The 20,631-nt window shown below is 43.0% G+C and overlaps 1 protein-coding gene across 2 annotated transcripts in view; it reads right to left on the bottom strand.

Moving 5' to 3' along the window:
* Nucleotides 1-20,631, bottom strand: part of USP32 (ubiquitin specific peptidase 32) — a 265,092-nt gene that overhangs the window by 27,910 nt on the left and 216,551 nt on the right. For both annotated transcript variants that reach the window (XM_040336910.1, XM_040336911.1), the window contains exons 25-30: nucleotides 19,674-19,785; nucleotides 17,911-18,125; nucleotides 12,060-12,244; nucleotides 8,950-9,036; nucleotides 6,983-7,103; nucleotides 1,463-1,654 (exon numbers count right to left, since the gene is read on the bottom strand). In XM_040336910.1, coding sequence (XP_040192844.1) covers nucleotides 1,463-1,654; nucleotides 6,983-7,103; nucleotides 8,950-9,036; nucleotides 12,060-12,244; nucleotides 17,911-18,125; nucleotides 19,674-19,785 — 912 coding nt within the window. The remainder of the gene's footprint in view (nucleotides 1-1,462; nucleotides 1,655-6,982; nucleotides 7,104-8,949; nucleotides 9,037-12,059; nucleotides 12,245-17,910; nucleotides 18,126-19,673; nucleotides 19,786-20,631) is intronic.

Genomic DNA, 20,631 nt, shown 5'->3' on the forward strand with positions numbered 1-20,631 from the left:
ATTAAGGGGAAAAAATTGTTTTTTGAAAATTGACGAGTGGAGATACCACCAGCTAGCCCACTTTATACAAAAATTGCCGCACCCACTGAGGTCAGGAGAGCAATTATCCGATTTGGAAAAACTATGTACATCGGACAAGGTCAAGGGAACTATTTCAAAACTATATAAGATCCTGCTAAAAGTGGACGAGCGGATGGTTCCTCCTTTCGTCAAAAAATGGGAGAGGGAACTTGGATCTAAAAGAGATAAGATCACAATAGAAAAAATGCTGACACTGGCCCACTCCTCGGCAGTAGATAGCCGTACAGCCGAGATGAGCTATAAATGTCTGACTGGATGGTACATGACCCCGGACAAACTATCCAAGTTTGACGATGGTCAAACGGGAGAGTGTTGGAGGGGATGTGGGTCCCCTGGTACCATGGCTCATCTGTGGTGGAAATGTCCTAAAGTAGAGGAATTCTGGAAAAAAATTCTGGGGTGCATAGAAGAGATTACAAAAAGAAAAATTAAGTTGGACCCCTGGGTAGTATTGTTCCATGGGGGAGAGGATGAAATCAAAAAATATAAGAAAACCCTTGTCCCACATCTATTAAATGCTGCTAAAAGGACAATACCGAGAAAATGGCAGGAGGAGGGCTGTCCCTCAATTTGGGAATGGATAGACTCCGTGGAAGAGACCTATAAAATGGAAGAACTGAGAGAAGGGGTGGAAGGTAATAATATAGCCCAGGATAAGAAATGGGATAACTGGAGGGCCTTTAAGAAAACGTGGAGTTATGCTGAAAAACTCAGAGCTGAGACCTAAAGACAAATTAAAAACAGATTTGAAGGCATCAGGAGGTACTTGGGATTGTTTATGGTGAGATAGAGGGAGGGGGGGGGGGGGAGAGGGAGGGGAGGGAGGAATTGGGATAAGGCGAAGGAACTGAAAAATCTTTTTTGTTGAGATTACTAACAAAATTAGAAAAAAAAAAATAAAAGGAAAAAAAAAAAAAAAAATATATATATATGGTAAGAAAAAAGAAACTTAAGAAAAAACCACACTAATGATGCGAAACCGGATTAGAGACGCTAAGGGCTGGCAAACGGAACATGAGCGTATAAACGCACACTCTATGAGGTTGAAGTCTGAAGTGAAAAAAAAAAAAAAAAAGAATAAAAGAAAAGGTTTTGCTTCCATCAGAGGGGAGAAGATATCCATTCACCTAGGACACTAGCAAAAAAACGAACGCATGCTGGGAGTTGGAAGGGTTATTACTGGGCCGGTCCTTACAGCTTTGCTTGCCAGTGTTCGATCTTCCAAAGACAGTATCATAATCCAATGTACCCAAATGAATGTGTCCTGTGTCCCTTAATATATGATTAAGACTTTATTTGTATTGACTAATACCAGGATACCAATGATCTGCTAATTGTCACTTAACTAAAGAAGCAATTAAAGGTCAAATAAAGGAGGTACCAGAATTGGCGGGAGCCTCCAGAGGTCAAGTTTCTTTGTGGCCACACAATGGGTTTTGCATTTGGAACAAAAATACATTTCATCTTCTCCCAGCTCCTCTTCACTAGTGAAAGCCCGAAGGCAGCTATCCAAATTAATAGGCTCTGCTTGTGCTCTACGACTCTGTTCCACACTTTCATGCTCTTCCACGATCTGTACACAACAGAGAAAAGAACCCATGTTGTAAATATCTACAATAGACATTACACTGTATTTTCCTGAAAACCTGTAGCTTGAATGTAAACACATGTGGCCCGGATTCACAAAGGAGTTACGACGGCGAGTGTGAGGCGTCGCATCTCCACGCCTAATTCATAGAATCAGATACACCTCACAGTTGTGTCGTATCTTAGGGTGCATATTTACACTGGCCGCTAGGGGCGCTTCCATATATTTCTGCGTATATGCAAATTAGCTAGATACGCCAATTCACGAACGTACATGCGCTCGACGTATCAAGATACGTCGTTTACGTAAGGCGTCGGACCGACGTAAAGTTACCCCTCATAAAGCAGGGGTAAATCATGTTAGGTATGGATGTCGGAAACGTACGAACAGCGTCGTATTTTACGTCCTTTGCGGAAGTCGTCCGTGAATGGGGCTGGGCGTAGGTTACGTTCACGTCAACTAAGCATTGAGCGGGCGTAATTTACTTTGAAAATTTGACGTGATACTGAGCATGCGCGCGCATGCGCTGTTCGTAAAGCGCGTCATTTACGTGGGGTCACGAATCATTTAAATACAACACGCCCCCTACCAGCCTACTTTGAATTACGCGCGCTTACGCCGGCCCATTTACGCTACGCCGTCGTAACTTAGGACGCAAGTGCTTTGTGAATACTGCACCTGCCTCTCTAAATCTGAGATACGCTACGCCCGCACAAAGTTACGCCGCCCTACGAGAATCTGGGCCTGTGTGTTTAAGTGTGAACAGTGCATGTTATCTCGGCTTGCAGAACTTGGATTCATTGAATGAGCTTCCCAAAATTGTAAATATTGCAGAATATACAGCCTCATGCTACATAACCAAGCTCCATTTCATACTAATGAAACTAAATTATTATTGTATATTAAATAGAAAACTATTCTTGGATAGATTTTTACACCAAAAGCATTTTAAATACATTTTATAAAAATCAAACAAAACCGATTTAAAATCAAGAAAATCAGATTTTTTTTGTTTCTTGTTTTTTTAAATCATTGATTTATATCCACCCTGCCTGAATCGCATCAAATCTATAAGTTAAATAAGGAACTCAGGGACTTCTCCAAATCACAGGTTTACATAAACATTTTTTGTAACCTGCATTTTCAAGGACCTCCTATACAGTGGATATAAAAAGTCTACACACCCGTGTCAAAATGTCAGATTTCTGTGATGTAAAAAAAATTAGACAAAAGATAAAACATTTTTAGAACTTTTTCCACCTTTAATGTGACCTATAAATTGTAGGACTCAGTTGAAAAACAATTAACCCCAAATAAAGTTCAGCTGTTCTAGTAGGCCTTTCCTGACATTTTCTTAGTCACATCCTACAGCAAAAGCCATGGTCTGCAGAGAGCTTCCAAAGCATCAGAGGGGTCTCATTTTTTTAAATTATCAGTCAGGAGAAGGGTACAACAGAATTTCCAAGGCATTAGATATACCATGGAACACAGTGAAGACAGTCATCATCAAGTGGAGAAAATATGGCACAACAGTGACATTACCAGGAACTGGACGTCCCTCCAAAATTCATGAAAAGACGAGAAGAAAACTGGTCAGGGAGGCTGGCAAGAGGCCTAAAGCAACAATAAAGGGGTTGTAAAGGTAAAAAAAAATCCCTAAATAGCTTCCTTTACCTTAGTGCAGTCCTCCTTCACTTACCTCATCCTTCGATTTTGCTTTTAAATGTCCCTATTTCTTCTGAGAAATACTCACTTCCTGTTCTTCTGTCTGTAACTACACACAGTAATGCAAGGCTTTCTCCTTGGTGTGGAGAAAGCCTCTTGAGGGGGCGAGCAGGAGTGTCAGGACGCCCACTAACACACATCTCCTTTCTCTATCGGCAAAGTAGAGAGTGTCCTGACTTGCCTGCTTGCCCCCTCAAGAGGCTTTCTCCACACCAGGGAGAAAGCCTAGCATTACTGTGTATAGTTACAGACAGAAGAACAGGAAGTGAGGATTTCTTAGAAGAAATAAGGACATTTAAAAGCAAAATCGAAGGATGAGGTAAGTGAAGGAGGACTGCACTAAGGTAAAGGAAGCTATTTAGCGAAAACATTTTTACCTTTACAACCCCCCTTTAAAGGAGCTGTAGGAAAATCTGGGTACTGGCTGTGTGGTACATGTCGCAACAATCTCCCGTATTCTTCAAATATCTGGGATATGGGGTAGAGTGCCAAGCCTGGAAGCCTTTTCCTACCAAGAAAAGCATCCAAGCCCGGCTAAATTTTGCAAAAACATATCTGAAGTCTCCCAAAAGCATGTGGGGGGAAATGTGTTTGGGTCTCATGAAACCAAGTTTGAACTTTTTGGCCATATTTCCAAAAGGTATGTTTGGCGCAAAAACACTTCACATCACCAAAAGACACCATACCCACCTTGAAGCATAGTGGTGACAGCATCATGCTTTGGGGCTGTTTTTCTACAGCTGGAACAGGGGTCTTAGTCTAGGTAGAGGGAATTATGAACAGTTCCAAGTACCAGTCAATATTGGCACAAAACATTCAGGCTTCTACTAGAAAGCTGAACATGAAGAGGAACATCTTTCATCTTTCAGCATGACGTCAACCCAAAGCATACTGTACATCCAAATCAACAAAGAATGGCTTCAGCAGAAGATTACAAGTTTTGGAATTGCCCAGACCTGAATACCAGTGAAAATCTGTGGGGTCATCTGAAGAGGGCTGTGCACAGTAGATGCCCTCAAAATCTGACAGATTTGGAGTGTTTTTGCAAAGAATAGTGGTCAAATATTGGCAAGTCAAGATGTGCAATGCTGATAGACTCATACCCAAAAAGACAGAGTGCTGTAATAAAATCAAAAGGTGCTTCAACAAAGTATTCGTTTAAGGGTGAGCACACTTATGCACCCATATTATTGTAGTGTTTTTTTTTTTGCTTCCCTTCACCTAAAAGAGTTCAGTTTGTTGTTCAACTGAGTTGTACAGTTTATGGGTCACATTAAAAAGGCGGAAAAAGTTCTGAAATTATTTATCTTTGTCTCATTTTTTTTACATCACAGAAACCTGACATTTTAACAGGGGTGTATAGACTTATTATATCCACTGTATATTGACCCTGGATGCAGAACATCATCCAACATCCCTTGTTTCTTCAAGCATGTCTTCTGGTCAACAATGCACTGGCAATGAAGCTTTGTGGGAGCACACCTCTTGTGCGAGTTACCGTATTTTTCGGCGTATAAGACGCACTTTTTTCCCCCAGAGATATGGGGGAAAAAGTCCCTGCGTCTTATAATCCGAATATACGGTATGACACTGCCCCACGCCGCCGCTGGCTCCGCCCCCTGTCACCGCTCGCATCTCCTCCCGCCGGAACCTCTGGAAGAGAGGCAGGAGAGCGGGGGACAGACTTTCCAAACACCCCTGTTCGCCGGGCGATCTTCCGGCTGGCTGGCTCGGGCTGCTCTGTCTTCTGCTAGGTGGTATGACACTGCCCCACACCGCCGCTGGCTCCGCCCCCTGCCACCGATCGCATCTCCTCCACCGCAACCTCTGGAAGAGAGGCAAGAGAGCGGGGGATAAACCTTCCAAACCCCCCTGTTCGCCGGGCGATCTTCCGGCTGGCTGGCTCGGGCTGCTCTGTCATCTGCTAGGTGGAAGAGCAAGGTAAGGTAAGGCTGCATTTGTGGCATCTCTCACTCTGCATGTACTATGGGCAATGGTCACTCTGCATTCACTATGGGCAATGGTCACTCTGCATTCACTATGGGCAATGGTCACTCTGCATTCACTATGGGCAATGGTCACTCTGCATGTACTATGGGCAATGGTCACTCTGCATGTACTATGGGCAATGGTCACTCTGCATTCACTATGGGCAATGGTCACTCTGCATTCACTATGGGCAATGGTCACTCTGCATTCACTATGGGCAATGGTCACTCTGCATTCACTATGGGCAATGGTCACTCTGCATTCACTATGGGCAATGGTCACTCTGCATTCACTATGGGCAATGGTCACTCTGCATTCACTATGGGCAATGGTCACTCTGCATGGGCAATGGTCACTCTGCATGTACTATGGGCAATGGTCACTCTGCATGGGCAATGGTCACTCTGCATTTACTATGGGCAATGGTCACTCTGCATGTACTATGGGCAATGGTCAGACTGCATTCCATGGGCACTGGAAAAAATTTTACTACAGTATTTGGTTCAGAATCTTTTTTTTCTACATTTTACTCCTTTAAAATTGGGTGCGTCTTATATTCCGGAGCGTCTTATACGGCGAAAAATACGGTATATACTTTAAATTTTTTTTACAACCATAATGCTCATGAAGCAAGCTACCCTTTCAAAACAATGGTCTTATTCTCTGATAAATCATAAAACATATTCAATGGTGGTCATAAGTTATCTACAGAGCAGACTATGAAAATAAAAATAAATTTGAAGGTGAATGCAATTGTTATATGCACAATTAAAATCTGTTTCTTATAACCAGAATATATGTACTTACTAACTTAAAGTCTTATGCGGGGTATACACAGGAAGATTTTTTTCATCCAATCCAGTGGACTGAATAAAAAAAAAAAACGTACAGATTGCCGTACTAACACATCAGATGTTATGGCAATGCTCCCTGAAGGTTCTGAGGCTCTGAAGAAGCGGGGAGACCCTCGAAACGCATCAGTGCTTTTGGACTATACATCCCACTATTGTTACTGGCCAGCTGATCTTGCTGGATGATGCATTTGATGGACTTTATACCACATGCTTGACTCAATACTCGTTTGCGAGTATGCATTTTTATTCTTTATACATTAAAGTGTTGCAAGGCTGCTGCGCCCTCTTTTCTTTTTTCCTTTTTAGAGGTTGGTGATCTCCCTGCTGAGCTATTGTGTTCTGACAAAGTGGGGCTGAACAAAGTGATTAGCGCTCGCAACCAATCGGATGCTGGTGTTCCAACATGCTTGTTCGTCAGAAGCCGTTCGCAACCAAAATATCAGGTACAATGATAAATAGGACCATCTCACAAAATATCCCCTGCTATGGCTTAGGTGAACAGGAAATACTGACAGAATACACTGATCAGTGGCTGCAGGCACTGATCAACAAAAGTTTCCAAACTTTTTCCCAAACAGGGATGGCCACACACTGATCGGAAATTGATCAGTCCCACTAAACCAGCCCTCTATGGCCAGCTTTAGAGTTGAACCATTTATTATTGGCTGTTGACCCGAAATCTGTGTTTTATTAACTTTAGGATTAAACGAGAAACAAAGATCTAGTCCTAAATGGATCATCTTACCCTTTCCTGAGATGTCTGGTAACGTAGATGTAGGGCTGTGGGATCCCAGTCCACAGCAATGTAAGCATTGCCAATATATGCCCGGTCTTCTGCACAATCAATCTTACATCCCCTGCAAAACCTTGATATGAAAGAAAAAAAAAAGAAAAGAAGATCTACATTTAAAATATAACACCCAACCTATACCATACAAAATCAACATACATTCTGCCTGGTACTCTGGGAGTGTCGTTGATTAGAGCACTGGGCAGTGGTGCTTCAATAGCTGTGCTCTCCATTGAGCTCTTGCTAGCACATACCATATTCTAACCATAGCTGCAGCAATTAGCAGTGTTAAATTAAAATTATAAAAATAAGATGCAACTGTAGCAGTTCAATTGGGATTTAGATTTATAATGTTCCATCAAGACCAGAACAGGTATTAATCTTTAAAAATACAATAAGAATGCATTCACAAAGGAGGCCGAGGGCTAGCAAAACAGGCAGTGGATCTGGCTTTTACTGCTTCCCAAGATGCCCACCTAAACAGTGCAATGATGTGGCCAGAGGGGGTATATATATATTTCTGCAGCCGAAATGTCTTGCTTCACAGGGTGGGAAAAAAAATATACAGTATGGCACTCTTGGCATGAGGAACCATCACCAAACACAACCTGATAGAGGGAATGGGACCGTGACACAACTGTCCTGCAACCAAGTGTAATGTACACAACTGCAGTGCTACAAGCTTTCACTGGTTATAACAGACATCCAGCTGGTGACACATCGCTTCTGAGCCACCTGTCACAGGACTATAAAAATCAATCCTCTGCTTTTCAGAGGGGCAGTAAACGATACTGCACATGCAAAACAAGCCCTAACTGACAGGCAACATTGCTCAAATGATCTGTCGTTTTCCTATCAAACTCACATCATAAGAAAGCAACCTACACCCACTTATTAAACTATCCAAATCATGTTAAGTAAACCAAAATATCAAGTGCAATGCAATAGCAAATAAAATAGGACCATCTCACAAAATACTTGGTAACGGTCTCAGGCCACAATGAGCGGAGCGGGTGGATGGCAGGTCCGTGTCCGCTCTGTATATACAGAGCGGACACTGACACAGTCCACTATACTCTTTTTTTTTCTGCAGATCGTATTGGAGATAGGACACAAGTCGGTTTACATCTGCCACTCCTTAGAGGTGAATGGAGGGTCCCAATTGGGTCAGACCATGTGACAGGGGCCCCTGGCTGCTTTCACACTGATGCGCTGAGGTTTACCCACAGCGCGGGTGCAACACAGTGTACCTTTTGGCTTTCATGCACTTTGCAATAGACTTCTATTATATTCTGCAGGTTTGGTGCACTTTCAGAAAGCTCACCAAACTCATAGGTAATAACAGAAGTCTATGGCTCAGTGCAGGTAACCCGCTCTGCATCTGCCGATTCGTTTGAAAGCAGCCCAGTAACCACTGCACAACAGATATGTCCATATAGACACTGTGATTTTAGTAATAAACTGACCTTTAATAACATTATTCTATTCTATTCCATCCCAGAGCAGGAGGTCGCGGGCCACATCAGAGGGCTTCGTGGGCCGCATGTGGCCCCCGGGCCACTGGTTGGGCACCCCTGGCTTAGGTGAACAGGAAAAAAATAGCGTTTGGGAATGACGCCATGCGTACATTATAAAAACTGACAGTGGCTCCTAGTGACCTGACTGCAATATTGTGAACAGACTCGATGACAGTGAAATGACACCTCCAATTATTTTCACAGATTTTGCCAAATATACCCTGTAAAATGATATTCAAAATGTGCTGCATAAACAGCAGTAGCTGTCATACCACAAGCTCCTTTGATCTGCAACGGAAAAGGACATCTAGCAGCATATTTATATTTCAATCAACATCTTCAACATCATTAAAATAAAAGCATATTTAGGAACACTAAATGTGAATTTTCAGTTTAATCATTTACCTATACCAAGGGCACTGAGCACACGAATTACCGTCCTTCTGCACCACTCGTAGTGTAAAAGGATATTGGTATCCCATGCTGTCATCACTGAAATGTAAGAGAAAATTTTTTTATGGTTGATGATTATTTAGTTTGAAGAATTGCAATTCTCTCCACACAAGTAAGCTACAGGTATCATAACATTATTAACCAATTTGGCTCAAGAGCAATTTTATTCTTTGACGCATACATGTAAAGATCCCAATTTTTGGCAATAAAATTACACAAACCCCCAGAACATAATATATTTTCGGAAAGCGAAGGCTCTGTAGAATAAAAAGGTGATAGTTGCAAATTTTTGTTTCACATAATATTTGCGCAACGGTTTGAAAATAAATAAAAAATATATAATAAAAATGTATTTTAATGCAAAATCACACCACATTATACCCATTTTTGGTTAAAATATAAAAGATGAGGTTGGATCGAGTAAATAGATACCCAATGTTTTAAAATTGCGTGCACCTGTGATGTTGCCAAAAATGATGGTGCCCAGAAATCACCACATCACTTTAAAAGTCATTATAGCTCATCAATTTAGAGTTAACTAGAAGCTCTTGTGCTATCTACCCTGCCCTTCACATCATCTAACCAAGCATAGATCTGCTTGGTTAGAGGGGTCTCCTAGCTGTACTGGGCAGGAAAGGGTGCATCTGAACCAAGGGCGGATCCAGAGTCTAGTCTCGGGAGGGGCACTGCCAGAAAATAAGGTGTTTCTTACAGAAATCAATTAGGTGTCCGGTGTGTCCGCTGCAATGTTGCAGTACCGCTAAAAATCAATGATCGCCGCCATTACTAGTAAAAAATATTTAAATATAAATGCCATAAATCTATCCCATAGTTTGTAGACGATTGTCAGGGACTGCAGACATGATACAGGAGATGGTCAGAGACTGCAGACATGGTACAAGGGATGGTCAGAGACTGCAGACATGGTACAAGGGGTGGTCAGAGACTGTAGACATGGTACAAGAGATGGTCAGAGACTGCAGACATGGTACAAGAGATGGTCAGAGACTGCAGACATGGTAGAAGAGATGGTCAGAGACTGCAGACATGGTACAAGGGATCGTCAGAGACTGCAGACATGGTACAAGGGATGGTCAGAGACTGCAGACGTGGTACAAGGGATGGTCATGGTACAAGGGATGGTCAGAGACTGGAGACATGGTACAAGAGATGGTCAGAGACTGAAGACATGGTACAAGAGATCAATGCAGCCTCATCAGTGCCCATCATTGCAGCCTCACTGTACATATGAACGCAGCCCCACTTTTGTATATTAATGCAGTCCCACTTTTGTATATAAATTCAGTCGCACTTTTGTATATGAATGCAGCCCCACTTTTGTATATAAATGCAGTCCCACTTTTGTATATAAATTCAGTCCCACTTTTGTATATAAATTCAGTCCCACTTTTGTATATAAATTCAGTCCCACTTTTGTATATTAATACAGCCCATCTGTATATATAAATGCAGCCCCACTTTTGTATATAAATGCAGCCCCACTTTTGTATATAAATGCAGCCCCACTTTTGTATATAAATGCAGCCACACTTTTGTATATAAATGCAGCCACACTGTAAATATAAATTCAGTCCCACTTTTGTATATAAATTCAGTCCCACTTTTGTATATAAATGCAGCCCCACTTTTGTATATAAATGCAGTCCCACTTTTGTATATGAATGCAGTCCCACTTTTGTATATAAATTCAGTCCCACTTTTGTATATAAATTCAGTCCCACTTTTGTATATTAATGCAGTCCCACTTTTGTATATGAATGCAGCCCCACTTTTGTATATTAATGCAGCCCCACTTTTGTATATTAATGCAGCCCCACTTTTGTATATTAATGCAGCCCCACTTTTGTATATGAATGCAGCCCCACTTTTGTATATGAATGCAGCCCCACTTTGTATATGAATGCAGCCCCACTTTGTATATGAATGCAGCCCCATTTTGTATATGAATGCAGCCCCACTTTGTATATTAATGCAGCTCCACTTTGTATATTAATGCAGCCCCACTTTTTTATATGAATGAAGCCTCACTGTGCATGGCACTCACCATGGCATTGCCTCGATCACACACAGCAGGTATCTCCTCTCCCGACTTGTGTCATGGAACAAACAGGAGCTGTAGGTCTGTGTTCGGCAGGGCAGTGTGCTCTAGCAAGGTCCCCCCCTAGACGGGCTTGTGTGATAGACAAAACACTGATTCAATCAGTGTTCCATCTACTATCACATGAGCAGGTCTAGCACAGGCAGCACAGCCGAACACAGACCCAGCTCTCACACACAGCGAGAGATGCCCGGTGTCATACACGCAGGAAAGAGGGGAGCACTGCAGTCAGCTACAGCTCAAAGCAGCCTCAGGATAGGCAGCCTACCAGGCTGCACCATATCGGCCCTGGTGATGACAGAGAGAGAGAGTGAGAGACTCGGCAGCGGCAGCTGCAGGCACTGCAAAGCAGTTTTAAAAAAAATTATATAAAAAAAAAATATTTTTTTATTTTTTTAAAAGCCAATGTGACATGATTGTCTCGGGGGGGGGGGGGGGGGAATTGCCCTGTTGCCCCCCCCCCCCCTGGATCCGCCGTTGATCTGAACCCTGAAGTGACATCACTTCTGGTTTCATTGTTTGCGGATAAGATCGAGGCATGGATTTGCCTCGGTCTCACTGCAGAACCACAGGAGGAAGGTGGACTGTCGTTGGGAAAGAGGGTCACGGAGTGGCCAGCTCTGTGAAAGTGGTCACCAGCTATGGCGCTGCCACATCACTTTCACTTAGAAATCTTCAACCTGTGATCAAAGGTTCACTCTTTGGACGTAAATAGTACGCCCAAAGAAGAGCGCTGTGCAATCCTATTGTACAGAGCAGGCAAGTATAAACATGTTTACTAATTATATATTTTTTTTAAATTGCATATTACAATCAGCAAAAAAGAAAACTATTTGAACCATTTGGGTAACACATTTTAATTAAGTTTTCCTATACACAGGTTACGTTATAATGGTTCTTTGCCCTCTACTATTATCCAATTACTTTCATCACATTTACATACCAGTCTTGTGCATGATTGCTTGCTTCCTGTGGCGGAAGAGGACTTGCAAGTCTGGAGACCTGAATCCACACCGCGTCATACAGATCTTTCTTGCGAGTATGGACAGTGCAAGGAACAATCAATGGCATTCCAAAGAGGCTGGGGCGATTTTTTTGAGATGACAGGAAATAAAGCTCTGTTCTCATCTTGAAAATAGAAAGGGAAAACAATTTGCATGAGAATTATAAATAGGACTACTAAATTTTAGTCTACTAAATAAATAGTCTACTAAAATTTAGACAGAGTAGAAAATGGATAAAAACGGTGTTGGCTTTATATTTCTCCAGTTAAAGGCATTGACTCTCACTTTGTCTCAATTTCACATCTTTCAACTCAACAGAAACCCTGGGAAGAGGAGATGAGGGGAGGGTCCAAATTTTTACCACTCTAATGCCGCGTACACACGGTCGTTTTTTGGCATGAAAAAAAATTACATTTTTAAAAACGTCATTTTTTTTAAGTGTATTTTGTGCGTGTACTCGAGAGAGGAGCCGGACTGCAGGAGTTGGGCCCAGAGGCAATCTGCCACCTTTCTTCATGCCCCGGGTGGCAATGGCGGGTGCGTGAGGGGGTCCTCCCACACAGCCCGCCCTACCTGCTCCGCTTTGAAGCCAACGGGGCAGAGGGACTCCCTATAAGGGAGTGAGAGGATCTAGCCTGCTCAACCAGCCCCGTTAGTCCTTCGCCTCTCATTTTTTGAGACCGCGTGGTCAAAGTGCGTGCATGTTAACCCAATTTCGAGTGTGTGTAAGTGTGGTGGTTTTTGTGGGAGGGGGTGGGCGTACTAAGCGCAGGCTTACCTCGCATAGCACACCCACCGGGAGCCGGGCTGAGACCACCAAACTCAATCCACATGTAGCCGAGACCGGGATCCGAACCCCTAGCTGCAGAGGTGAATGGCTTGTCAGCGCAGTGCCAATCGCGTTGAGCCACTGCAGCTCCCTTAAAAACGTCATTTAAAATGATCGTGTGTGGGCTTCACATCGTTTTTCGGTTTCTGAAAAAAAAATTCGAACATGCTGCATTTCTTTCGGGTTGTAAAAAATGATCGTGTGTGGGCTAAAACGACGTTTTAAACCCGCGCATGCCCAGAAGCGAGTTATGAGACGGGAGCGCTCGTTCAGGTAAAACTACCATTCATAATGGAGTAAGCACATTCATCACGTTGTAACAGACAAAAAAACATGAATCGTCTTTTACTAACAAGGAATCAGCCAACAGCAGCCCAAAGGCGAATAGAACTTCCCCTTCAGAGTGCCGTTGTAGGTGTTGTACGTCACCGCGCTTTGTTCATAATTTTTTAAAAACTATGGTGTGTGGGCAACATCGTTTTTTTTTCATGCCGAAAAACGACCGTGTGTACGCAGCATAAGGATTAAAAAAAAGTGTTCTTCGGAATATTACCTGCTTGAAACATGGCATTATACCGGTATCCCTTGACTTAATACTACTGTATGCCTTTACCGTTCTTGATAGCCTCAGTAATGTAAAAATGCCTACTAAATCGTAAATCGTAACTCTTATGTAAATTTAATTTTTTTTAGAACAAACTGCATGTAGGCAGGTTATTATTGCAGAAGAGACATGCAATGTGTCTCCTGCGATAAAATACACCTACCGGGCTGCTTGCAGTCTTCTGCAGGAAGAAAACTGAGCTGCACATGTACAGCTCAAGTAACATCGCCAGCAGAGGTCCCTGTGTGACATGTGCAGTCACACATTGGCCAGTGGACATGCCCAGAAAACAACACCTGTGGAGAAGGTGCATGCACCTGAGAGGAGGCAATTATAATGTACCTTTCGTTCTGCTCTAGGTTATATTTTCTATTTCAATAAAATTTTAAGGCTATAATAGCTGCACAATACATTTCTAAGAAAGATGACAAAATAAGCCAGAATGAACAACATAAAAACACTCATTTTTAAATATACAACATAGGTGACGCATGCCATCGTTTATTTAAGAAACTAAGCTCCATCCAAGAGTGAAGTCTAAAGCTTTGCTGGTGTGAATTGATTTCCATAAGCAAAAGCCTATGATGACAGCAAGACACCACTTGGAAGGATGAACACAAATTCACAGCGACATAAAATAAATATAGGACACTGGAAATTATGGCTTGGGGCACAAAATAACATTTTCCTTAATCTGTGATATCACTAGTACTTGCCAAGGACCCTGTTGTCATTTCTGATTGTTGGTACAGTTAGCATTACCGTAAATCTAAGTATTCACACAGATTTATCGTCCATCTAAGTACATACTTGTAAAGGGCAACAGAAAAATGTCTAAAAGTGGATCTCTTTCCTAAATGTTAATACAAAGCAATGTTAACTTCCTTGTTTGGAAGTCTAAAGAAAGCTTAACAGGAAAGTAATATGCTTGCCCTTCCTGGAGAAAATGCCACTTTGGGCTCCTGTCATTACTAAATGCCACATGTTCTCTGCTGAAGGGGACCTGTCAACCAATACGAATTCTTATTCTCCATTCCATCAGAGGTTACACAATCTAGCGCGTACCTCTTTAGATATGTACATAAACAAAAAACACTAAAATGTGTTTATCTCACAAATTATGCAAGCCTCTGTTCATCAACTCTAATAAAGACAAATGGGAAGTGTAGGTAACACCATGGCCTGTTACTATTTCACCATGTACTGACAATGTTTCAATCAATAGTCATAACTAAAGCTATAAATACACCTGCACCCGGTGAAATAATTGTGTTTGCAAAGACTCGGCACTGAATATCAATAAAACTAATCCTTGCCAATCAAATTTTCTTCTTTAGACTGGAAAATTTAATTATTTAGGACCCTGATAGGAGGAAAGGGGGGGGGGAGTATTTTGTCTTAGTTGATCTTAAAGGAGAAGTTCACTTTTGCACAAAAAATAAAATAAATGCACATCTTTTTGCAGGTAAAAAAAAAAAAAAACACTTGCATTTATTATTTTTTTGTATTAAAAGCCTGTAAAGCAGGGGTCTCAAAGTACCGGCCCGCGGGCCATTTGCGGCCCGCGGACCGGTTTTAAATGGCCCGCAGGCAGGGCGGGTGCCGCGGAAGTGTAGATCGAGGTGCATGAAGAGTAGCGCAGGAAGCGTCTGTCATAAGTTCACTTGTCTCTCATGTCACACTGCTACTCCCCGGCGGCCCCTCCTCTCTTCTCGTCCATCCCCATTTGCTTGTGACATTATCTGAGATGGACGAGAAGAGAGGGAGGGGCTGCCGGGGAGTAGCAGCGTGACATGAGAGACAAGTGAACTTATGACAGACGCTTCCTGCGCTACTCTGCCTTTGAAGAAAACAACAACAAAGTAAATGCTGACCTGTGCCCTGGTGTGCTCTCATGTGTCCTGATTGTGCCCTAATGTGCTTTCATGTGTCCTGATTGTGCCCTAATGTGCTCTCATGTGCCCTGATGTGCTCTGATGTGCTCTCATGTGCCCTCATGTGCTCTGATGTGCCCTCATGTGCTCTCATGTGCTCCCATGTGCCCTCATGTGCTCCCATGTGCTCTCATGTGCTCCCATGTGCCCTCATGTGCCCTGATTGTGCTCATGTGCCCTGATTGTGCTCATGTGCCCTGATTGTGCTCATGTGCCCTGATTGTGCTCATGTGCCCTGATTGTGCTCATGTGCCCTGATTGTGCTCTGATGTGCTCTCATGTGCCCTGATGTGCCCCATGTACCCTCATGTGCCCCAATGTGCCATGTGCCCTCATGTGCCTCATGTACCCTGATGTGCTGGGCTTTGTACATCAGGGTACCCTGTGCCCTGATGTGCCCTGTCCTGATGTGCTGTGCCCCATGTGCCCTGATGTGCTCTCCATGTGCCCCATGTTCCCTGATTGTGCCCTGATTGTGCCCCATGTTCCCTGATTGTTCCCTGATTGTGCCCTGGTGTGCTCGTATGTGCCCCGATATGCCCCATGTGCTCTGATTGTGCCCTGATGTGGCCCATGTACCCTGATGTGCCATGGGGCACATGAGAGCACATCAGGGCACAATCAGGCAACATGGGGCACACCAGGGAACATGGGGCACATGAGAGCACATCACATCAGGGTACAGGACATGGCACATCAGGGCACAGCACATCAGGACAGGGCACATGGCACATCAGGGTACAGGGCACATGAAACAGCACATCAGGGTACAAAGCCCAGCACATCAGGGCACATGGCACATCAGGGTACAGGGCACACGAAACAGCACATCAGGGTACAAAGCCCAGCACATCAGGGTACATGGGGGTACCCTGATGTGCCATGTGCCCTGTCCTGATGTGCTGTGCCCTGATGTGCCATGTCATGTACCCTGATGTGCCATGTGCCCTGTCCTGATGTGCCCTGATGTGCTCTCATGTTCCCTGGTGTGCCCCATGTGCCCTGGTGTGCTCGTATGTGCCCCATGTGCTCTGATTGTGCCCCATGTACCCTGATGTGGCCCATGTACCCTGATGTGCCATGTGCCCCATGTACATTGATGTGCCCCATGTACCCTGATGTGCTGGGCTTTGTACCCTGATGTGCTGTTTCATGTGCCATGTACCCTGATGTGCCATGTGCCCTGTCCTGATGTGCTGTGCCCTGATGTGCCATGTGCCCTGTCCTGATATGCCCTGCCCTGATGTGCCGTGCACCCTGATGTGGCCTGTTGTGCTGTACCCCTATGTGCTGTGCTCTGATGTGCCCTGTACCCTGATGTGCTGGGCTTTGTACCCCGATGTGCTGTGCTTTGTACCCTGATGTGCGCTGTGCACTCATGTGTGCTGTGCCCTGTGCCCTGATGTGCTGTACCCTGATGGTGAGTGGTCAGTGTGCAGTGTAGTAGTCAGTGTGCAGTGTAGTGGTCAGGGTTAATAATGCGTTCGCTGACACCAGTACTGTTTTTGAAGTTTAAAAGTTTGCATGCGGCCCCCCATGGGATATGAGTCTTGTCTTGTGGCCCTCAGGTAATTTGAGTTTGAGACCCCTGCTGTAAAGCATCACAACAGCAAATAGAAGATCACTGATGCCATGCCAGTCTCCTGCACACTGTCAGAGGGTCCACTGACCCATACATCCTGTACGGGTCAGCCTATACTTTCTGACAGCAAGACTCGATTAACTACTACAGTGCTCCACGCCGCCATTGTAATTCATTGAGAATTACAAGCCAACAGCCTCCAAGGATGTCAGGACTTGTAGTTCATTCATACACAGAGCTGTATGTTGAATGACGTGCCTGTGTGGGCAGAGCCCCTGGCGGCCACACTGCTTTCAAAAACCGACAGCTAGTGCAGGAAACTTCTCCACCATACTGCTGCCAGAGGGAGGGAGGAGAGTGGCTGCAGCACTGGGAACATGTTACATGTTCCTCCCTAAAAATTGAGTGGAACATGTAACATGTTGCCAAAGGTGAACTTATTCTAAACCTAGCGGCAGCTCTGATTTGTGTACCTTGCCTTGCTGTATGTATGAGAATCTAGCACAAGTAGGTACAAACTGTTCTAGACACAAAACGTGTGAAACAAAAGTTAGGGCCCCATAGTCAGGATCTTACAGGTTAATGGATGGTGGGGTTACTACGAATATATCTACTTAACAGGTTCAAGTGCCGAGTTCATCTGTTTTAGGTAGATCAAATTTTCCAAGATACAGTCAAATGACTGTAGGTTGTTTTCTTATCCCCTGCTCCACTGTGGAACTGCTAAATACAATTACAATTCAGTACCTCCCTGTATTTCATAGCAATCAATTAGCTTCTCCATCTCCTATTGTTAGAGTACATTACCATATGGAAGGGAAATACTGATGTGTTATCTTACCATTTTTCTGTGAATTGCAATAATATAGCCTATGAATGCACCCTCAGGTTGGACTGAGACATGACCGTTGAGTACTCCATTTCCAACAACAGTTTTCTCTGTTCCACATGGCACTACAGTATTTGGCATTCCATTTGGGATTATTGGTGGTCGATTTAGCACTCCATTTGCAATGAGACTTTGAGGTCCATTTGATGATGGCACTGTGCTGGTATCTGCAAACCAGGTAAACACAAACCTAATGCAATCTGCTTACTGTGAAGTCACTATTAAATTGAATTACAGGTGAATTTTTTTTCATAACATTTTTTAGAGCTCACATAAGGCTAACTTTGTATACAACAATTAACGGAATATCAACAAGCAAAATAATTCAGATGAAGGGAATTACACATAAAATAAAAAAACTTGTTTTATCAATTTGTGTTTGCATTACACATACATATCTATTCAAACATAAAATAAGGCTATAAATCAACAATAGCCTGTTCTTCTGTAGCTGAGCACGAGTCCTACAAAATTCAGTAGCTGATTAAATCACATAAAAACTTACCTTTCATAACAGCGCACAATCATGAAACAATAGAGGTATTCTGTATGTCTATTGTGCATGTACACATCAATAAAAGATACTAGGACTTCAGGCTCAATTCAAAGCCTTAAAAGTAACATTAAACCTTTTAATTTTATTTTTTTATTAAAATAACAAACATGGTATACTTACCTGCCTTGTGCAATGGTGCTGCGCCCCCTCATCACAGCATGTGATTGACGGCAGCGGGAACCAATGGCCAGAGCCGCTGCTCTTGTGCCCGTCGCTGGATCCGATCAGGCAACGGTAAGAATAAGGGGGTCTGGGGGGTGATCCTGCAGCAGAGAAGGTTTTTAACCTTAATACATAAAATGTATTAAGGTAATAAAAAATACCTTGAGGCTTCAGAACCACTTTAACACCAGCCTAAAGATGGCCATGCATGGATTGAAATTCAGCCGGTTCATCAGGGATCTGCCAAATTTCGATCAATTCATGGCCATTGTAGATGAACAGAAGTTGATCCACCGATCAACTTCTGTTCAACCACTCTGTTGGATCCTAATTGCTCAATCAGTGCATTCTGACAGCGGGGACATCTCCCTGCTGTCAGAATACAAGAATCCAGCAGACTAATGTATGGAACGATTAAGGGACACTACTTTTTGCCATGCGACTGTAATTTTCAAATTTTTCATTAGGCTTAACTGCAAAATAGTCACTTATTTGGAGGATCAGGCTGCTTTGTGCAAAACCATTGCACAGAGCAGGTAAGCATAACATGTTTGTTAGCCTATGAAAAAAAAAAAGAAAAAAAAAAGAAGTCACTTTAAATATCAAGGTGCTGGACTCTATAAACTGGACTCTATAATGTTCAGATTAATGTGGGAACCTAAATCACAGTATAACTGATGAATCTGATTCCCTGTCCCATAACTAGCCAAGGCATTATGCAAAACAATGTTATTTGAATGTCCTATTATCCCCCCCCCCCCCCGGATCTCCTTTCCAATTCTGGTGCACAGAGGGAACAAAGCTTCTCAGAACTTATTCCCCAAACAGAATGAAGCAAGGACAACATAGCAACATAGAGACTTTGATTACTCATTGCTCAACACACTTACCACCACTTTAGGGTACTGCTCAGATACTAATTTAAAAGTTGTGATCATTTTATATTTAAAAACAGAGGATTAAGGTAAAGGAGGAGGACATTAATTTAATTACTCACCTGGCTCACTTGGGGTAGTGGCTGATGTAGGGGAACCAGGGATTGGAATTTCAAAAGCACATAGAAAACCACTCACTGACAGTCGAACTTTTTGGTTATCCTGAGGAAAGTTCTACAAGAGAAACCAGAACTGTTCTAAGAAAACAGCTACAACAGGCACAAATGTGAAGTGTTCTAAAAACAAAACTGAAGCTATTAACCCTAATTAGGCTATTGCAACCAATTAATGTACATTTTAGTTTCACCATTACAGGCAAAAAATGAAAATAAGCACTGGACAGCATATTAACTTTTTTTCCCATCATCTGGCAATGAAAATATTTTGAGTGCCCATATAATTTAGAGATATTTTTTAAAAATGATTGCTAAATTTCTAAGCACTCTGTAGCTGGACTGCAAGATCAGGAGCAGATCAGTTAAATTAGTGGTCTTAGCACTAGATAGCGATGGTCATTGATGGCTGGCAGTTATGTCATTATCTGTGGACCACCTTCAGTCCCTAATATCATGATAAAAAACAGCACCCATAACTCGAGTAGTTAATAATTCCCTTGAACCATAGAAGCAGCCATCTTGGCCTCGGTTTGGAAAAAACTTTAAAGCACCTTCACTCTAGTGCTGTTGCGTCTTGCAGCTCTCTCACTGGCAGCTGACATCTTTAGTTGGTCTTCTGTGTTCGTTGGCTAAGCCGACAGTACTTCACTCCCGCAAATGCGCGTAAGTTTCATTCATCTCAACACATGCCAAAATTGTACACCAAGCCTTGCATGTGCAGCTTAGTGTACAGTGCGGACAGGCAGGTAAGCAACACTGTATATCGCTTCAGAATTTACAAACCTGCCAGTTTGTCTTTTCTTTTTCAGGTTTGCATTTCACTTTAAATCGATAGGTTTAGTTCTGCTTTAAGGCTAGGTTCACACTGGTGCGATCGCAGACATCACATCACATCACATGTGAT

The sequence above is a fragment of the Rana temporaria genome, chromosome 2 (assembly GCF_905171775.1).
Source record: "Rana temporaria chromosome 2, aRanTem1.1, whole genome shotgun sequence".
Classification (NCBI taxonomy): domain Eukaryota; kingdom Metazoa; phylum Chordata; class Amphibia; order Anura; family Ranidae; genus Rana; species Rana temporaria.